The 22,478-nt window shown below is 32.6% G+C and overlaps 1 protein-coding gene across 1 annotated transcript; it reads right to left on the bottom strand.

Moving 5' to 3' along the window:
- Positions 1 to 2,907: 2,907 nt before the first annotated feature.
- Positions 2,908 to 13,746, bottom strand: LOC134251341 (uncharacterized). Its single transcript, XM_062733732.1, has 23 exons — positions 13,720 to 13,746; positions 13,314 to 13,477; positions 11,849 to 12,023; positions 11,467 to 11,541; positions 11,185 to 11,269; positions 10,847 to 10,956; positions 10,620 to 10,746; positions 10,286 to 10,404; positions 10,011 to 10,149; positions 9,785 to 9,915; positions 9,573 to 9,691; positions 6,901 to 7,011; positions 6,380 to 6,582; positions 6,238 to 6,298; positions 6,030 to 6,135; positions 5,837 to 5,936; positions 5,612 to 5,715; positions 5,311 to 5,405; positions 4,831 to 5,004; positions 4,617 to 4,704; positions 4,423 to 4,525; positions 3,891 to 4,030; positions 2,908 to 3,707 (listed from the first exon to the last, which is right to left on the bottom strand). The coding sequence occupies exons 1-23, from the start codon at positions 13,744 to 13,746 to the stop codon at positions 3,675 to 3,677; spliced, it is 2,589 nt and encodes an 862-aa protein (XP_062589716.1). The 3' UTR covers positions 2,908 to 3,674.
- Positions 13,747 to 22,478: the final 8,732 nt, after the last annotated feature.

Here is a 22,478-nt window from a genome sequence, read left to right on the forward strand (position 1 = left end):
CTCCTTTCTTTGGGTACAACATATATATTTTTACCTCTTGACCCTGGAGTATGATCCACTTTTATAAGAATTTACCAAAATTTAACCTTGAACATAACTCTTGAAAAGTTAATGCCAGGGCTTTTATACTTAATAAATGTATTCCTTGTGACAGGACTATTCAAGGGATATAAATATTGATGGCCTTTTGACCTTTGAGATTGACCAACCTTTAAAAAATCTTTAACCTTGGACATGACTTATGAAAAGTTAGTACTTGAGCCTTCATATTTCATAATTTTGTACCTTTTGACAAGACCTTCCTTTGGATACAAACAATTTTTATTTTGACCTTGGAGTTTGTCCTTTGTTGAAAAACTTTTAACTTTGGGCATAACTTTTGAACAATTGGTGCTAGGGCTTCAATACTTTTAAACCCTCTGACTTTGACCTTGGAGTTTGACCCACAATTAAAAAATCCTTGAACTTGGTCACAACTTTTGAGTGGTTAGTGCTTGGTCTTACATATTTCACAGGTATATTCTTAAGACAAGTCCTTTCTTTAAGTAACATTTTCCATCTTTGACCTTGGAGTTTAACTTGCATTTTAAACACTTTCAACTTTGACATATGCTACCATACTGGGGCATCAATGTTTCACAAATGCATTTTTTGACATATATTGCTTTTTTAATAGCAATATTTAAGCCCCCAGATTGAAAGATATCGGGTATATTGTTTTTGTCCTGTCTGTCTATTTGTTGTCAATTTTAACCTACCCATAACTATTGTGCTGTCAAAGGTAAGTTTATACCACTTGTCTAAGTCCCACTCCAGAATTGTGTTACCATCTGGGGCATAGTGTTTTACTTACACATCTTGTTTCTTAATGTTTCACAACAATCCAGTAATTTGTAGGTAAAACAAAATCAACTTTTATTAGCATTTATTGCATTCATTCACACTCATCATTTATCTATATTAAATAGAAATATCACAGTATTTGAGGTAAACATTTATATAACAAAGAAACAATAACAAAAAAAATACACAATGTTGATTGGTCAATTTGAGCATTCAGAAATTTCTTCCTTAAATGTGATGAAATCTGAAATTTCACAAAAGTTTATACAAGTTCTAGGTAGAGAAATAAATTATATTTTTCTATTTGGCAAATACTAAAAATAGCAAAATAAGATAAATTAAAGAGTTGTCCTTCCTGGCTGAGGGTCAGACCTTAATATTTGCAATTAAAACAATTTTGTGAAAATAGTAGAGAAGCATTTTCATCTAAATGTGTAGATTTTGGAATTTCTGAGGAAACAGTTGACATAAAGCAATGCATATGCATGCTCCGGCAAGATCCATCTCTTGTACAGAATGGTGTTAGGTGTTGTTTTTTCAAAATCTTTCAAAAATATTCTTTTTTTTTATACAAATTTCTCCCTTGATTTAATCAACTTCTACATGTATTTATAAACAAATCAAATACACAAAACAGACATATGTTAGACAAATATTGTTACAAATTTATCACAAAACAAAAAGCCATTTGGGTTATAGGACAGCACTATTTATATCACACATTCCTTATAACAGTAAAAATTACACAGTAATTGAACACATCCCTGAGTTTCATTCTTTTTTAAAGGGTGCAGATATAAAAAATGGATTGTGAAAAAGATAAGTTTATTATAAGATTGATTATGTCAAAATTATATTTTAGATTAGAAAACATAGATAATTTTGATTACTGTAAGTCGTTTTCATTCCACGGTGTTAAAATTTCACGATATCTAAAAAAGTACCAATCGCGATGGTTTTAATTTCACGGTAAAAGAAATTAATTCAAAATATTGTATAAACGTTTTTAAAACAATAATAACATTCACGATGGGTTTAATTTCGCAGGAAAATGATAAATCGCGAACATAGTGAAATTAAAACCATCGCGATTATTTGCCAATCTACAGTATTTTCTGTTTTTAATTTGATGGCTAGTCAAATTAATAAAATGATGTATAGCAGAAAAAAAAACAAGTTTGCTGATTACAAACATTAATGATATGATAATTATGAATGCTATACGAGGGTTGTTAAAATTTCACTGAAATTTTCACCACTTTTCAGTAGATAAAATGAATATACATAGCAAATTTCAAATAGATATATGCATAGGTAAACAAATGTGATTTTTATGTTATGTACTTTACGGCGCACGGATGATAACGTCAAAGTGTCTAAAAAAGGTCAAATCTTTGCTAAACTTAAAGTTGGATAAGCCCCACTTAAATTTAGAAATTTTATTGATTTACATATGTGAGTATCTATTTAAAACAATAAGACACACTCAATGAATATTTTCAGCAAGTTGACAGTATTCTCACCATCATTCAACTTTCACATCGACGGAAGTGACAGTGTCCTTTGCTATAACAAATGGCAGTCTGTCCATATGTTTTGTACTACCTGGGGACATATTGAAAACTTTCATTTCATTTATATAAGACCATTTTCTTTCTTCTGTATTCATTTAAAATCTCTTGTCATTACAACATCCTAATCTATCTGAACTGCTCTCGGTACATAAAAAGTCGCCATTTTTCGTGTATTGTGTTTATTAATTTGATGGCAAAAATTAACCAAATGCCTTGAAATTTTTCAGAATTGATTAAGGAAAATTAAATAAAATTGAAAATGTAATTCTTTTGTCTTCTCTAATATAACCTTGCTATTTTTACTGTGCGCCATAGGACCTTACCTTGTGCATATTCAAGCAGAATAAAATCTTTATTTTTGAATACAAAAACATTATGATTCACTTAAATATGATGAATAAACATTTACTGAAAATTTCAGCTTAGTGCGCCCATCACTTTTAGAGAAAAACGCTTTGTCCACGATTTTATGGGACAACCCTCGTATGATATACAGAACACATTTTCATACATAATAATTTGATTATAAAATGGAATATAAATAATGCCACATCCTGAATGAGGCAAGCAGTGTGCACAATGGAAATACATAGTGAATGGCAAGGTTTCAATATCATTATGGTAACCCATTTGGATACATATATCAATTGAAAAAATATTTAAAAGATACAAGAAGTCATATATAGGATTATAGATTTCCAAATATATGGTGAAGACAATCTACTATCCTCCAATAAAGTGAATAATCTAGTGATTTTTATTACAGTTGAACCTTAGTATCTCAAAGACTTACAAGTGGAAAAAATTGTGGATATCAAAGTGAGAGCTTATGGTTCTAACCAGTCTATACATTTCTTGACTTCAAAATTTCAAACCTTTGAAAATCTTTTTTGTCATTCCAGTTAACCTTGAGAAATCAAGGTGTAACTTTTCTTGATAATGGAAAAGGTAGTTAAAGCATGTGTACAGTAGTATAGTTATTTTGTCAACAACAAAAAAAATAACCAACTTCTGAAATTCATATAAAAAGTTTGAAAAATCAATCAATCTTAAGCCATTTTTAGGATGACATAAAACTGAAAATGCAATCATTAAAATCATATAATATTGTACATGGATGAATCAACAGGATTTGCACATTAAACAACTTAAATAAATATGCATACATACATCAATAAATTACTAACAAGTATTTGCTAAACCATGATTTAAAACTGTTTTATGAATAATTGCACTATTTTTCTGCAGGTTTGATTGTCATATGTCCATTGCTGGTAGTTCTGGGATTGTCTGCAAAAATAATAACATAAATTTATACTAGATTTACTCCCATATCTGATAATCTTAGAGATATACATGTATAAAGAGCAAATTAATGAATGACCATTAAAAGATTTTACATGAAATAGCTAATTTGAAAAGAGATTTGGATTGTTTCTGATACTGTCAATTTTCCTCTATTTCTGGTCCTACCTGGAGGTCCAGTAGATGGTAAGGTACGTCCATCACCACGTCCTTGTTTTTCACTATCAGATGTCCTCGTTTGGAGGACGGACCTACAACATCCACCTCCTCCCCCCGGGAAAGCACCGCTCCATTCACAGATCCCTCTGCTGATGAGAAATAAAATTCCTTGATAATGTGGTATTCCTCTAAACTATTAACCATATGAAATTTAGGTACTATTCATAAGGTGTTGTTTTCCTTCACACTTGTTTGAAAATTACCAGACTGATTTTAGATTTATAACAATTTATCACAAAAAGGCAGTCCTACATAGCCGTAGCTTTGGGACATTCATCCTTACTATAATCCAACTATTTTTTGTGGCAATTCTTTATTCACAATTTGACATCCATCTATAGTGACTTACATGTATTTTTGTGACTGAGAAAATATTCTAGTACATAGATATACAATGAAATAAATTATTTGTGTTGAGTAACATAAAGATTGGTTTATGGTAAAAGATCTTCATCTTAATTAAAAATAAATCAACAATTACCTGGGAAATTATCCTTCATGATCCTATGATGAGGATATCCTAACCTGACATTTTTCCCAGCTACACAGTAGGATCTGTTGGGGGGAATGGAAGGGGCAGTCTCCTGTAAAAATTCAATCAAACTTTCACATTATGTGACATTTTAGACCAAAGAAATTCATGAACTGATATCATCAAAGCGTCAAGTGACCTACCAAACATATGTTGTAATACTTTGATGCTTGCTGTAGTAGATTTTCATCTTTCCTTATAATGCCTATTTTCTTGGATTTGTTTGATTTCCTAAAAATGAAAACAAAAAAATGTCAAATTCATTTTCTTGTACCACTAGAAAAAAAAAATCTATTATGTAAGAACCATTCCTTGACATTATTTGTTGTAAAATGCTGCATTTTTAATGACATTTACCGAGTGGAGCTGGTTTGAGATGACTTTACAGACTCCCTATCAGACAGAAGCTGCTTTCTTCTCTTTGTCCAGTTTTTGCGACATTGTAGACCTTTCCAATAAGCCTGTATAATTGATGCTGCCTTGTTGATTTTTTCTGCTCTCATTGCCTCTAACTGCTGCCGTGTTCCCTCACTTCAAAGTTAACAATATCATTTATACCTCAACAAAGCATGGGTTACTATAGGATCATTATATTTCATAGGGGTTCTGTTTTTCATGGGGGTTCAATTTTCATGAATTTACAACAAAGATAAATATCAAAGGATTAACTTCGTCTGAAAGTAACTTTTTGAACAATCAATAAAAATTGATATATTATACAATTATTTAATATAAATTGTGTATTACCAATGTCAACTTAGATATATTATATATAATTACTAAATATATATTGTGTATTAGCAATGTCAACTTAGATAAAATGTCATAAATATGTACCTGAAGAAGAGGTGTTTTTTACCAAACATCCACTGTGTGCTGACGTAAGGAAGCTTGCTTTCATCCATTGCCTTCAGAAAACTGTTGAGTATGGCCTTAAGTAAAAAAAAAATGCATAAAATTACAACAGTTATTCAGTGATAAGATTATAAGCATTTGACTTGATTTTGAATATATTTTTCAAGTGTAAAAACATCAGAGATTATATATCTTGTCATATTATAACCTGTCTTGCTTTTTTTCATTTTCCAAGCATATGGATTCATTTTGAGTTATCTCCCTTTAAAACACAATTTTTTACCTTGCATTGGTCCTGCTGTGTGTCCAGTTGATAAGGCTTCATGTGACCAAAAAAAATCTTATATCTGTTGTTAAATGACTTGTATCTCATTCTGTGGGGAATACCTTTGAATTTAAAAAAAGATATTAAATGCAAACATTCACATTGAATCAATCTTGATATAGCAACATGAATCACAATTTCAAAGAGAGTGTGTTTATGTAGAAACGGATGTCACTGAGTTACCTCCAGCCATCAGATGGACCGTTTCCAGCACTTGTAATGACCTGAGCTGTCGGATGATGACGTCTCCATCAAACATGTCCATCTCCCCCCGGTCATTGGACTATAAACCAAAGCAATCACAATACATGGACAAAAGATTCATATTTTGTGTTAAAATATACACTATACACAATGTCAAACCATTAAGCCAAACCTTTAAGCAGAGGACAAAGTGAGGTTTGGCATGCATCAGAGTCCTCAACAGATTGTCTAGCTTGGTTTGGAAATCAGAAGTAAGAGTGCCTCTTGTTCCATTTAACCTAAAATTAAAGAAAATTCAATAAAACATTTTTTTATGTAGCCCGATATATTCATCAACATTTTGAAGAGTTAGAGGTAAAATTATTTAATACTTTGCTTACTTGGAGTCAGAAGAATTTGGCAAGATTCTGTACTTCAATCCTTGCGGCCCTGAGCCTAAATCTGTAATAATTGTGTGTTCACATTTAAACCAAGCAACAATGTTGATAAAAAAACATCAAAGGTGACAGCAACTTTACTTACCACCAGTGTTTGGTTTGTTTTCCTGAGCAAAAAGGTGAGACACGAATCCAAAGTTACAGTTCTGTTTAGAGAATACAGCCACCACATCATCTGGTAGGGTGTCGCGATTATTCTCCAGGAAAGTGTTGGTATCATACACCACTCTGCCAGCAAAATGGCGGATACCAAAGACAGCATCGGCCTTTGGTAAAGGCTCAAAGAAACTGAAATCAAGAGGGAATTCATTAGTATTCTTTTAAATCTATTTCAGTTCTTAAACATCTATGAACATTCTCTGTACTAAGATTAATTTTCATTAGATAAACATTTCAACCTGTACCTCCAATTCAATAACCTGACCCAATTTTTTTTTAGATATCCCAGTTTGCGAGATAAAGAAGCTAAAACTTGAACATAAAACCTTGTGTTAAACTGTGGAGTTGCTCCTTTATTCAACATAATAGAATTTCAAATACCAAAGTTTGAAAGTGATTCTTAAATTACTTAAAGAATAAATCACAGTACTGTTAATTGATACTTACTAGTTATTGACTCTGTGGTGAGCTTTTACTTTTGTTGTGAAGATCTCAACACTACTTCTAGGTTGAGCACACTCAATATCCAGAATGCTAAGAATTCCATTCCTCTGATAAAAAAATCAAGAATTTATCATTATACTTCATCAAAGACAAGAGGTCCACGGGCCTTATAGGTCACCTGAGTATCCCGTAACAACTTTTAACAAATGAATTTAATTCGTCTTTTAAACCAGAGGCGATGAAATTCACAATTTTGAAAGAGGCTCCATTGCTAATCATAACTATACATTAAGCATGCTTACTTTGGTTACTTATTACCCAGAGAGAGATCAGAGCAACAAAGAGAAAATGAATTTCTATTCATAACCAGTTGTGCACCCCACCCTACAGGAACCACTGATCTTAGGGCCACAAATTTCAATATTTTGGAAATTTTATCATAAATTTTATTTCATCATAAATTGTTGATTAAAATCAAAGTGCAGATTTCAAAGCATTAATTTATATTCAGCACAAAGGTTAACACAAAATACTATGACCCAGGGTCTCAAAAATTAACCATTTTGGAAGAAGCAGCTATCTTCATCATAACTATGTACTTACATCAATGGCATAATACCCAGGAGCAAAGGAAAAGTTTTTCAAAAAATTCATCTATTTTCATTATATAAACATTAGAGCCCCACCCCAACACATGAAGCCCTGACCCAGGGGCCCTGAAATTTACTAATCTCAAAGAGGCATCCTTCCTTCTCATAACTATGCAGATAGTTCATTGGTTTAATACCCAGGCACAGAAAAGAAGATTTTCAAAGAAATAATTCATTTTCACAATATAATCTATATAGCCCCGCCCTAGCACTAACACCCCTGACCCTGGGGCCATGAAATTCACAATTTTGGAAGAGGAAGCCTTATTCAACATAACTATGCACGTGGTTAATTTATTTAATGCCCATGAGCAGAGAAGAAGAATTTCAAAGAATTTATGCATTTTCACTATATAATCTACCGGGTATATAGTCCCGCCCTAGCACTAGAACCCCTGAGCCTGAGGCCATGAAATTCACAATTTTGGTAGAGGACTCAATGCTGATTACAATCATACCAACAGTTGGACTGCTTGATGTCCAGGAGTAAAGAAGAAGATTTTTAAAGATTGCACTAATTTTAGTGGTTTTGGCCCCACCCCCCAGGCCCCAGGGGGGCAGGGACAATGAAATTCACAATTTTTGTTCCCCTTCACCCATAGATGCTATGATGCTATATACAGTAAAACTCGGATATAGCGAAGTCCTGGGTACCTTGGAATTTAATTCGCTATATCCGTAATTCGTTATATCCGTATAACGAATTCGTATAACTATATATAGCGAATTCGCAATATGTATGTTTTCCTTCAAGAATTTATACCAAATAGATTAGGGAAGCAATATCTACAAAACATACTTTGAAAAAGTAAGGTTTTATCATGAATTGAATGTTATATCTGTGGTTCTATGAGAAAACCAGGCAGAATTGTAAAATATCAATTTTTAAGGTATTTTTAAATGTCTTTATTCCATTAAATATTGATAAGGTACACATCACTGATAAAAAATCATGAGGTGAGAAAATTGATAGCTTGTTCTATTTATAGTAACAGGGCCGTCATTAAAACCAGGAAAATAAAGTAAGAAAGGGCAAATAAAGGGGGAATTTCATTCAATTTCAATGCAGCATTAGAGCCAAAAGCAATCATTTACACATAAACTACTTATTTAATATAAAAATTCAAGATTATAATTCATGTTTGATAAAAAAAGATTTCTTGTCAAACATGCAATGTTGCCATAGCAACCCGTCAAAAATGTCTCTTTTGACAGAAATATCGTTTCGGATGTAAAGGTACCATAAAAATCTTCATATTAAACAGGGTTAGGACGCTTATTATTTTTAAATTCAAAATTAATTAAAAAGTTAAGTATGTTTGAATTCTCTACGCAATTGGAATTGTTTTTATAAAATTGTGAATACAAAATGATGATAAAGATACCCCCTTTATTGAAAATTTTCAGAAAATTTTTTTCTTGTGATTATATGCTATATTGTTGGAGTCTTTTGGGAAAATTTCATTAATGTGAGTGACACTTCATGTATGGCCCCCTGCCTGGTTTTCTCATAGACCCACAGTTATACAAATATTTTGTGAAAATAAAGTAGGTTCATAATATCAAATTTTGAGATATTTGAAAATTCATTATAAAAGATGTAAATTCATTATTTTTAATCTTTACGGGACTCAAAATCAGTTCGCTATATCCGTAAATTCGCTATATACGAGTTCGTTATAACCATAAAATTTTACAAAGAATTGTTAAGAATTTTGCCGGGGACCTCGAAAAACTTCGCTATATCCATGACTTCGCTATATCTGTGTTCGTACTAAACGAGTTTTACTGTACCAAAATTGGTTGAAATTGGTAAAGCGGTTTCATAGAAGAAGCTGAAAATGTTCAAATGTTAACGCACGACGAACCACGACGGACAAAAACGGATAGCAATAGGTCATCTGAGTTTACTCAGGTGACCTAAAAAGTTGTAAAATCTGTAACCCCCTACCCCCTCCCCCCCCCCAAAAAAAAAAATTTTTACCTGTGACTTAAAACCTGTATATCGTTGTCAGGTGATTTGACCTCTTCTGAATATCTTCATCCTTCAGGGCCTGCATGGTGCTCTTGAATATGTGTGTGTTGTAGAAATGCTGAATGGTCTCAGCACACAAGTTAACACAAAACTGCTCTAGCTGGTTTCTCTGCAAGAAAAATTACTTTTTGTCATACCCTTAACCTATTCAAAGCTCTGAAAAAAAATTCATGCCACTGAAGAAAATGTCTGTAAAGATTACCTGTGCTGTTTCAAATCCAAACATATCTATGATGCTAATAAACCCATCATATTTCGTTTTCTCATAACCAGATCTAATGGATGAACTTCTTGAAAACACCTGATCTGAGAAAGACACCCCTCCTGGATCAACTGAAAATTAAATACGAAACTAATATTGTAAATCACCCTCTCCTCTCCCTCTGTCACTTCATCATTTCCATTCACAAATACTAAGCATAGCCTACCATGATGAAGATTTGATTCTGTGCTGCCAGACAGTGAAGAGTTGATATTAGGTCGCCTTAAACTGTTGGCTCTTTTTAATATGGCTGCAATAGTTCTACTGTACAATGCTTTTGCTAAAGCATTTCTTGTGGCATTTGCCTGTAATATCAAAATTCATACTTAACTCTATCATGCTTCAAGAAAAAAACTTCAAGAGGTAAAGCTCTTTACTAATTTTTGGGTGACAGGGTGAAAAACGGAACTAATATTCAGAATACTAAATATGAGTACATACTGTATAGGCATCTGCCAGTGATTTACACAGCTGACCTCGCGTGTTTCGAGTCCGAGTTGTGAATCCTCTGTAAAGAGCTACCCCAGACACCCCTAGTAATGCTGCCACTGCCTTGATTTCTATCAAATACATATAAAATAATAAATACATAGTGTTCAGTGCTGTTATATCTTAAAGCTATTTGGAATACTAGGAACAAATATAAATTTAAAAAGTCAAAAGGCTCTCTTTAAATTGTGATTTCAAGATTGATATCAAAACAGGTATAGGAAAACACGAGTAAAAACTGTATCCTCTTGCAGGTTTTTGCACAAGAAAAAAAAAAATTTCTAACCATTGTTCCCAATAATATCTAGTTCCATTCCAGTGCCTTCCATAAATTCTATGTTACCCAGCAACAAGATGGCAGAGAAAATCCTCATGACATCAGAGAATGGAATCCCAAGTACACCCAAAGAATTCTAAAAATGACAAAATATGAAATTCAAATATTACTAATGTTAACACATACTTTTTTTTAAAATTTTGGTAGACATCTAGATTATTTTTTTCAATACTGACCTTCCATGCATCAAATCGAGACTTTTCCTCCATTTCGTTCCATATATGAGTGTTACCGAGACTGAGGTAGCTAAGGTTATGCATGGAGTACCCTGTCAGGTGAAGTTTGGCTGCAAAGAATTTACGTTATTTAATGTGTGGTGTTTAGTGGGAATGACAATCAAATGCATATTACTTATCAGCTAGCATAAACTGTTTGCTATATTACCATAATACATTTTTGCATTAATTTTTTTTAGTCTTCCATTATTCAGTATTAAACAAACAATATTCAGTAATGGTTATACAAAAGGCCACTTTTATATTATACATGTACTGGTTTATAAAATTCTTTGTACCTTTTTCTTCAGATCCTAGACCTGCTAACATCTGATAGAAAATGTGGTAGTTTCTTTCATTTTGCTGAACTGAACACACCCTGTCCTGTAAAAATAAACAAATCATATAATAAAAATAATAACAATCAAATGATGAAGTTTTTACTTCATCTGAAATGTGCTGAAGAATATTCATGTATGCAAGAACCAAGATGTTTTTTGGAGAGAACAATCACAGGCATTAATGTCTGCTGTTCAATCTATTTCACTGATTTGAATTAAATATATTTTAAACCAATATACCCTGTCCAGCAGGTAGGAGTGTATCTTTGTTCTGTAAATGGCTGAATCTGTGATGAAGTTCTCGATGAAGAAACCCTAATGGAATGTGCATCAAAATTAAAATAATTGTCATCGAAATGATTGAAATGAAATTCTGTCCAAAAAAGGTCTAGGATAAAATAAGCCATATATGTGGTTTATATTCATAGCTAAACTTTGTTACTTGAACAAGATGGAACTAAGGAAAAACTTTGAAATGTTTTGGATTTTAAAATATTGATGGTAAATGCTTAGAGAAAAGCTTGGGAGTAAATTACTTCAACAAATCCATGGTGCTTGAAATACAAAAGTTCAGCTATTTATGGAAAAACCAATTTTTCCCCAATCAAACAAGATATCTTACTACTCGGCTTGACTCGGAGTTTGTGACTGTGGTGGCTGAACACAGAGATCTGAGGACGGTCAGTGTGGCAGACAGGTGCTTGAAGGCGTCCGTCTCGGATCCCCCACCGGCCAGGTCAAACAGCTGACGTAACATGTGCATGGCACAAAATGTCTTACCACTCCCACTCTCACCACTGGAAAGATACAGAGGTGGTAAGCTTTTTTTCATTTTAAAAACATTATTAATGCATGAAAATGTTGTGCAATTTTAATTCAGAAGTTAGAAATATGATTGCTACATATTTAAATGGGGGATTACAACTTTCAATTTTAAACTAAGTTCACAAAAGGTCAGCATCTTAAAGGTATATTGTTCATTTGTTTGTAAATGAAAAAATATTGAAGTCATTCGGGATAATCAATGGACTTTATGCAATCTTACACATACTCAAATGGGTATCTAGTACATTGTATTTCACTTGCTTTTTAACAACAGAGAAATTTAATTCTGTAATTTTTTTTTTTTCTTTTTTGATTGTGCAGAAAAATATTAATATATGCATATTGGATGTAATAAAACTTTTAACTTGTTTGAACCCTTTTTCTTCATAAAAAAAAAGCAATCCAATTTTTTAACCATTAATTTGACAATACTGCATTCCTTAAGGCATCATTAATATCTAAAACTTACATCTTTCCTGGGTTTTTTTTTTCATGCTTTGATTCAAGGTATAATAACAACATCAAAAAGGAACCTTCAAACCAAATCCTCACTGTCAAAATCTTCAATTTCCTTTTATCAGATTAAGTTTTTTGAAACTATTTATCATAAAATGTTGACATCTTCTTAATTCTGCTTTTAATAAAATCATGAAGTGGTATATGTTGTAATGGCTGTTAAATGAATTGTCGTGTAAAGTGCTTATGTTAAATTTATGGTTCTATATTGGTGTTAATGGAGCAAATCAGCCGACAGAGGTTTGGGGTAAAAAATCATTTATTATTCCAGCTGCCATAAAAAACAGACTAGAAATCATGGGAGAAAGGCAGAAGAAAAAATGCTAAAGAATTCCAGATAAAAGCAAGCAACCTAAAAATAAAATTTGTACAAGGAACTCTTCATCCATATATTGACATAGATACATAAAGCATATTTTCCTTATTTGTCATAGTCCTTGAGAAAGAAAAAAATGTTGAGAAAGGCCATTTTTAAAACAATATTTGTTTCCTCTCTACTCAGGTTACAAAATTGGGTCTGTGGGTAGGTGGAAAATTTCAATAGACTAGTTGATGGAATTAGTAAGTTCAGGAATAAACAGAGAAAAACAATTCTTGTTTACCAGGTGTTAAGAGGTTTTGAGTTAAGGGCCATTTTTAGCCAATCAGTTGGGAGAGGGCAAACAAACAATTTCTTAACGACGCCCTAAACGAATTAAATATACATGAACATATATAACCACCAATAATAAGGTCTATAAACATACCTGCATATGATGGCCTGAGAGTGACCAGTGTCTGTGTGCTGAGTAACCGCCTCTCTCACCAGAGCATCCAGTAATGAGGTGGGTCTACTGGACTCCACCAGACAGCGGGCGGTGGGGCGGTACCGGTAGTTGTTAAGGGACACATTCACCGGCCCTAGCTTACACTGCAGAGAGGCAAATAACTTAAGTCTTAGTGACTATGGAATTACTATACAACTAACAGAATGGGGAAAAAAATTGAACTAAACTTTAAAGATTTCCACTGTGAATGCATTTTCAACCAAATAAGTTTCAGTTATATTTAACTTGATGATATACAGAACACAAAAGCACCCATACCAAAAATATGATGAACACTTAAAGATGCCTTTGTACAGATTAAAGAACATTTTTCTTTTCATTGTACATTGCAATACATAGGACTGTCGGACATGACTGATGCACAATGCCTCTAGTTTGATGCATCATGTTTTACACCTGATCACATTGTCTAATGTCTCGGTGCATACACTGCACAATGAATCTGCTTCATTGAACCTTTTTTTTACAAAAATAAAAAATTGCTGAAACTTTTCTGTCTTAAAAAGAAATGCAATCTTGAAAATTACAAAGTAGAAGAAAAGAAAATTATCTAATGGAATCTTTAATACTACCACTGTCTCCTCAGATCCCCAAAACTTTCTGGGAGTTCACACAAACATAAAAAAAATCATATAAATGGATTGTTCACTGAAGCTTTTCCATCTTCAAAAGAAATGTAAAAGTCATAAGTGGATCAGTCATTATCAGGGAGTAGTCAATGAATGCTGGGCACCATCCCTCCCCCTGAAAAAAATAAATCCCATATCAGGGAGGAGTCAGTGAAAGCAGGGCACCATCCCTTCCCTGTAAAATGGTAAAGGTGTGTCAGATCCTCATTATCTGGGAGTAGTCAGTCATTGCTGGGCACCATCCCTCCCCTGTAAAAAGATAAATCCCATTTCAGGGGCTCAGTCATTATCAGGGAGTAATCAGTCATTGCTGGGCACCATCCCTCCCCTGTAAAGAGATAAATCACATATCAGTCAGTAGTCAGTCATTACTGAGCACTACCCTTCTCTTGTAAAAACATAAATCCCATATGAAAGAGTGGTCAGGCATTGCTGGGCACCAACACTCCCCAAGTCAGAAAGTTAGTCAATAGCACAATCCCTTCCCTGTAAAAAAGTGCATCCTAGATCAAGGAGTAGTCAGTAGTTACTTGGCACAATCCCTCCCTTGTAAAATGATAAATCCCCAGATCCAGAAGTAGTCAGTCATTGCTGGGCACTATCCCTCCCTTGTAACAATGTTAAATTTAGCTTAATACTATATCAAGGAAAAGTAAGTCATTAGGTACAATCCTTCATATGCAATAAGTTAAGAATTCAGAGTAATTTTGTATCAGCAAGAAGTCATTCACTGTTACGCACAATACCTCCCCCACCCCACCCCTTAAATGTAACAAAGCCTGAATCAGTCTAATCCCATTTCAGCCCACTCTCACCTGTACGTTATTAGAATCAGTTTAATCCAAAATCAGTCTATACCCTCCATTGTAATATCATCTTAATCATTCTTATTCCCTATCAGCCTACCCTCTCCTGTAGCAAAGTTATATTTAGTCTAATCCCATACTAGCCCATTATATGTACTTGTTATGAAGTTTTGTCCTTTTTTCTGTCAAAACAACATTTTTCTGTCAAAACAACATTTATGTGCTTTAAGATCAAAGTTTGTGATAATTTGTTTGTAGATGATGTGCCCTGTTTGTTATGTATAAGGGTGTAAGTGAATCAGTTTGAGGGTAAAAGCCCATTTCTAACCAACACTTGCAATTGAAATTGCAGCAAGTTTGCAAGTGTTCCAATCAATGATTAAAAGAAACATAAAGATAATCTTTCAATTTTTAATGATGCAGTGAAATTATGGATAGCTTATAACTAATCATTGTGTTGATTTTTCTTGCAGTGATGTATTTAGACAAATATAAAGCTTGAAAAATCTCCTCACACTGAACTTGCGTGCATCAACTAAGCTTAGGGTTGGTATTCACAAATAAGACCAAGCCAAGTGCAGAATTAGCAATCCTTTCATAAGACCAAAATAACTTACCAATACATGACACCTAGCAATAAGCATTCTATTGTTAATGGTACAGTAAAAGCATAAAGCATTTCTAGAATTTCCCCACAAATATATTAGAATATAGTATCTAATACATGATTGTATTGCAACAAAAGTGTCACATTTTGCTCCCTTACAGTAAACTTTTTCATATAGACATATATAAAAGTCCATATCACAAGATCACTCTACAGATACAAAGTCATGGATTAAGAATAATGTGAGAATGATGAAAAAGTTGATACAGCTTATGTGACAACACAACACTCTAAAACATGGAAGTCTCTAAAAATTGCTCTTTTAAATCTCTTATAACTTTAAAACATATCATAATTCCATTATTTTGTACTGCATCAATAGTTAACCAACTAGTAATATATAAGTGTGCACTAATAAGTGTAATCAGGAGATGCACATTTTCCTGTAATTTCATGCGCTACCAGGAAAGAATTGAACCATCTCACTTATGAAGCAGAAGACAGCATTGCAGCATTTTAATTCAATTATTTCATTTTACTTTTTGACAAAATTTGAACAATTTTGAAAGCTGCAACATGACATCCAAGATCCCTCATTTTCCCTCTCCCATTAACTAGGAAATGATAATTTTTTGTTAATTCTTACCTGCAAATTATCCTTAAAATCCATGCAAATTTCAGACTCAAGGTATCATTACTGCAACATTGTTAACCAAAAAAGCTATTATTTCATTAACAATGAAGGATTATTCATGGAATGCTCAGTGTCTCTAATTCCACCAGACATTTACTAACAGAATGCACTGTCGCAAGTCAAAAGCAGAAAGACTTTGTTTAAACCATACCTCACACGTAACTTAAGTCCGTGATATGTAAGAGTAAACCACAGCAAAATCAGCTAATTACCACATAAGAGTCCATTTATGATCTAGTGTAAAGACTTTAGTCCGGGATTAGCATACACATTATTACAGCTTACGCGCTGACTGCAATCTACCTCAAGAGAACCTGTGAGACTTTTAAATCAGACCGTATGCAGCCAAATCACTGATTATTGGCAATCGTACAGGTAGCTTTCAATATTCTTTGAAATAAATGAAAAGAAAATATATACTTAAGTGTCAAATAATATTGATATTGTACATTTAATTATTTTGGAAGGAGAAAGGATGAACTTGATAAATTACACATTAAAATATTAAAAACACAATCTTTCGACACTTGACTCAATTAAATGATTAACAAGAGCAGAAAGGTTAGAAGGGGGGTTCAATAAATAAAACTGAAAAATAATAATTAAAATGTCTCAATTTTTGTGCACTGTGACATTAATTGATATCCCTAATTTTTCTAAAAGCCCTTTTAAGTGGATGTCAGCACAACAGTTGTATCATCTAAAGAAGAAAGTGACATATCTGATGAAAATTTGATCCTTTTACGAACCCGAAATATCTCTTATTCAATTCTTTAATAAATTTTGACACACCTCTATCAAACAATAATTGTTTAGCTTTAAACATGATTATTTGGGACAAAGGACAATTTCCGCTGACACAGTATCAGTCTATAGAACCTAGCGTAAATAACAAAACCCGAGAAAAACTCATCACAATCCACTTTTTATTTACCACTCACAAAAACACAAAGGAATCAGATGGTCTTTGATCTCCAAAAGAAAATTTTTAATTTCATTCTCACTTTTCTGAGTATTGAATTCTTTATTTGTTGCACTATAGTTCTTAACATTGCCGATGTCATGTTTGAACAGTTTTTGTTAAGGCTTTAGTGTCAATGAGGCAAAACATGGGAAACATTGGAGTGATCTGTAAAACGTACACAGTCTTGTCACTTGTGGTAGGAAGTCTGACAGATCTGTCTCGTAAAAACCTCTGTTTACACGCCAGTGGAGGAAAAAAAGCTTGACTGTTGACCCTAGAACCCCCCAAATATAGGGACAGCCATGTAAAGATGCACCTTATTACAGGCCAACAAACTATATGATCACCAAATTACTTGGAACATAAATTATAGGTTTGGGTCTAGTTAATTAGGCCTGAGAATTTTGATAAATATTTTGTGCAAACTAAGGTATATATCTCCTGCATGGTCTCTACACTTTGCTTTATCCTGAACTTTTAAAATGTACCAGAGGGCAATTGAATCACACAAATGTATTGAGTTCTGACTAATAATTTGAAAATTTTTAAAACATCTGTAAGAGATCATACAACTACTGTATACAGGGAAATTTTCGCCCCCGTTTTATTTTCGCCCCTTTCGCCCTATGATCTTTTGGGCGAATTTAAAACGGGGCGAATTCAAAGAATACAGTATAATTTCTTAAACAAAACTATGATTGGGCGAATTTAAAACGGGGCAAAATTGTTTGCAAGTGTGAGAGGGCGAAAATAAGACGGGGCGAAAATAACCCTGTATACAGTAAAAGATTCAATCTTGAAGGCCAATGACATATGATCAATTGGTTTCAAGCTTGAAAATATTTAATATATATAAAGTATTAGAGCAAATCTAATATTGCATCTTCTGGAAAAAAAATTAAATTAATATAGGATCAAAGTATATTTTAGATTTTGTTGAAGATGTTCAAATCTTATGTGAAATAATTTTTTTATTGGTCTTCACTAAATTAAGATTTTTCACATGTTTTTGTAAATGAAATATCTAAATATCCCAGGAAATGGAGGAATTTAGACAACAAGCTCTGATCATAAGCCTGAGATTTGTTGACATAAGAGTGTTCCACCTAATACAGAAGATTTGTCAGATTATTCCAACATAAGCAACCAAATCCCCTCTAACTATTCCGTGATAGACATGCCCCTGGTTTGTCAGATCCTATCGCCAGAGGATTCAATACCCCACTAGATTTTATAATCATCTTCTTACAATCAATTTTACAAAACTGTTCATGCTTAACTATGAATTGGGATTTTAAAAAAACATGGAACCTCAATACCTACCATATTTTGTTTTTAAATCTCGAATTCCGTTTGTATTTAGTTCAATCCTTAAATTTTTACAAAATACCCACGCTTCACAAAAAATCCGAATGAAATCAGAGGAATAGTTGCTAATACATGTTCATTTAAAAATGCAAACAGTTGGCTGAAATTCTTTTTACTTCTAAAAAACACAAATTTTCGTAATCTTAAATCTCTCACAATTCTTTATTGTATGTTTACACAAAAAAGTTCTTTTTGGGCCTAAAAAAATTCCAAACTTTTACGACCCTGAATATTTCATCCTACCTTTGGTTAAGTTCCAGTAAATAGTGTGAAGTGTTTATATTCCCTGTCACCCAGTCTTACAATGCCCCCCTGTCGACAGCTGTTTATTGATGCTCTACTCCTTTAACTCTTTACATATGATAACATCTCTTTCCCTAATTTACTCACATTGTCATACCCACTCTACTTTCATCTTATGTTTCATGTTCGCATCACCCTCCATTTGCTTTTTAGTATTCATATTTTTTACTTATACCCTGAATTTATCTAACAAACATGTTTTTCCATCATTTAAACTTTTTATTTTTTAAATGTACATATTAACTATACACTGTATTCTTGAATTAAAAAAAAAAATTCCCCTTTTTTCGCCAAAAAATAATTATTTTTATTGCGAACCTGACTCATTTCATTCCGTAGATTTTTAAAGATTGTTATGCTCCATTAGTTTTTATATTTGGTTATTTAATTACTGTGAGATTCCACAAATATCTTAATACGTTTCTGATGTTTGTGCTAAGCATTAAATAGTTACTTCTTATTGGTTGAAAACACACACATTTTAACACCTTTATGGATTATCAATTTAAATACTTCTTCCAAATATCTTTTGCAAATTTGTATTGAGTACATGTAATAGAATAATGGAAAATCAACTAAGCTTTCCTTATTTCAACAACTATTTTACACAAGTTTATAAGAATAGCTGCTTTCTTCTTGGGGGGGGGGGGGGGTTAAATAATATTAAACACACAGGTAATGCCTCAAACAAATGTTATCATTTAAACAAATTAAGTAAAACACAAATTAATTCTTCAACATATTTTTGTTCAATCCACTTTCATTCATTCTAAATGTATTATAAAATTATCCACACATGCAGTTTTCAAACTGTCAAGCATGCAAAAAAATCTTAAACAAAAGATAAAATGCACGGAAAGTATACTTACAATATTAGCAAATATTACATCCAGAAAATCCACCTGTTACAAATAAATTCCAACTGTACTTTAAAATTACATCACTATGTTTTAATCCTTTTAAAATCCCCAATCTGGTCAAGGAAAATAGAACCAATCCATCAATTTCCAAGACCAGAAATTAATTGAATTTAGTTTATCTTCTACCCATAAAGCTAAGTCAAATATTTCATACAAATATTTCCTATAGTGTATCCTTACAGGGACTTAGAAGCAGATACAGAGTGAATGGCCACATAAGCCGGTATACGCGGGAATTGTCCCTGCTCATTTGATCGTGACCCAAGTTTATATTAAACAGGCAATCCTCCCAAACAATAGCTTATATCTGATGAACAGGTAATATATGTCACACAGATATTTATAGATTTTTTCCATTACTTTTCTTCTTCTTTTTTTTTATTTTTGATTAATGCAATTGACCAATTTTTTCTAAAATAAGAAAGGTAAATTTTTAGGGTTTGAGTTATAAGCAGGAAGCAATGAATTGTAAATTTTTTTTAACTCCATTTGCATCTTTCCCCTATTTTTGCATTGTTAATTAAAATCTATACAGAAATCAGTTCATTGTATTCTTAGGCCAGTTCTGCTTTTATCAGTGCTCCATCAGGCCTGACTATCTTGATGCCAGATAAATAATCGTCATACACCCTATAGACTCTAAATCTAATCTATCCCCCTCTTACACAAGACAAAACACAACCAGCCCTTTGACTTGCAGAGATTTTTACAAGCGGGTATCAGTGGGTACCCAGGGTCCGTTTATTTTGGCAAGTTCCAGGTGGCCACCGGTCAAGTGGTTCTATCATGTCTATTGGGAAACAAAGACAGTAAAACCGATTAACGTGTAATATCAAGTGGAAAATAAAATCTGACCACTCAATACACAAAATAACAAGTTTTAAAGGGGTATAATATAAATATGATCGGGTGGATTTCACACTTTCGCCAACAAACAAGGTATATTTGTGTAAACTGAACCACAAATTAAAACTTCACTTTCATTCAGTTTGGAGAACCCTATCATGATTTACTGTTCAACTTAGGATCAGACTTTCACATCTCATGATATCATGCAATGAAGCCATTGTTAGGTCGTTACTTCTCACAAGAAAATCAGGAAGACATACATGCATTGAAAACAATACCAATGTAATTTAGGACTTGATCTATATTCCTGGACATAAATGCCTAATACAACAGAATTATGAATCATAATTTGTGGTGGATATGATCAAACAACACCTGCACTAATATACAGGTAAATTATTATTAATTCTGGTTGCATAAATGCATTTTTATGTGTTTTTCTTCATGCTTAACTGTTCTTCAAACATTGATACTTAATGTATTTGCTTTAAATTGGTATCAATACCATAAAAATTTTTTTTCCTAACACAAATTTTGCAAAAAGAGGAGAGATTTGTTTGGTTTCTATTTTGCTTAAATTTATTTTTTGCAATTTAAATACCCGGTATACATTGCCAAAATTTATTTATTTATTATAAATACACTATCGTTTCACAGTATGCTACATGTGAAAGTTCTGAAGATAATCCAGGTACTTCATTATTAAATGTATCAATCAGATACCAGATACAAGTAATGTACTTATAGTTTATAGACAAAGTTAACCACTGCTTCTCTGTCTACTGTCTACTTATTTAAGAATATTTACAATCAAATGCACTAGCTTGCATGTCACAGACTCAATAGTTCCATTACAAATCATAGAGTTGTCTGTCTTATAGATATTATATGTAAAATCATATTTATGCAGCTATTATGAAGTAGCTATAATGTACAAAATGCATTATGTGTTAAAACAGAAAATCTGCTAAGATAAGTATACAATCATACATGATTATATTTACATTTTTTATACAATTAAATATGCTTACTGAATGGATATTAGATATACACTCTAACCTATGATTTAATAATCTCCCTTGAGCACAATCCAAACTCAGACAAAATATCAATTACCAGCTTAGTGATAATTGCAATAATACAGATTTACAAAAATATGATTAAAGTAGTAGAGTTACAATATAGTCGCAGTTTATGAAATAATTTATTTTAATTTAAATTTGTAAGAGATTTGAAAGTTCAGGAACAAAGTCTTAAGATAATGACATTAAAGTTACCTTATTTGCAAATAAAACATTTATTTCATTTTCTCTGAAAAAAATCATATAAAATAATAAAGAGTAAATAGTCCTCTTTCAATGCTGAAATCATTATCTAAAAGGGATGATTTAAAGATCTATGAAATAAAAGTTTGGTGTGGCATCCACCTTAAAGATGGAATCTCGACAAAGAAAGATTATTACTGGTACACTTGAAAAGTGTTGGTAATGCTGAATTTTTGGACAAAAATCATATATGTATGTTACAAGTTTATTGTCAATATCTAAATGTCTGACAATATTACTTTGGAATATATATATTTGCAATTATCACTACGCTGGTAATTGATATTTTGTCTTAGTTTGGATTGTGCTCAAGGGAGATTACTCTGGACATAGATCTAAGTACATATTTATGATGAAGAAAAGTGCCTCTTCCGAAATGGTTAATTTCAGGACCTTGGTAAGAGGTACAGGGGGGGGGGGTTTAAAAAATATGGTCCCAGGGTCAGTGGTTCTTGTGGCTTGGGGTGCATAACTGGTTATAATTTGGAAATGCATTTTCTCTTTGTTACTCTGATCTGCCCGTAGATGTTTTAAGTCAAACTTAGTTGAAAGTGGTTGAGCAGTTGCAGAGAAGAAGCTGAAAATGTTTGAATTTTAATACAAGACACACAAAGCGCGA

This window comes from Saccostrea cucullata, unplaced genomic scaffold, assembly GCF_032062105.1.
Source record: "Saccostrea cucullata isolate Sc308-1 unplaced genomic scaffold, CSIRO_AGI_Scuc_v1 ctg197, whole genome shotgun sequence".
NCBI lineage: Eukaryota > Metazoa > Mollusca > Bivalvia > Ostreida > Ostreidae > Saccostrea > Saccostrea cuccullata.

Excerpts from the sequence above, each read along its gene's own strand:
- LOC134251341 (XM_062733732.1), bottom strand. The coding sequence starts at position 13,746 with ATGTCCGACAGTCCTATGTATTGCAAT. Across the intron at positions 11,542-11,848 it reads ACTCCGAGTCAAGCCGAGTA|GGTTTCTTCATCGAGAACTT; the intron begins GTAAGATATCTT and ends ACATTCCATTAG. Across the intron at positions 10,405-10,619 it reads AGATATTATTGGGAACAATG|AAATCAAGGCAGTGGCAGCA; the intron begins GTTAGAAATTTT and ends TGTATTTGATAG.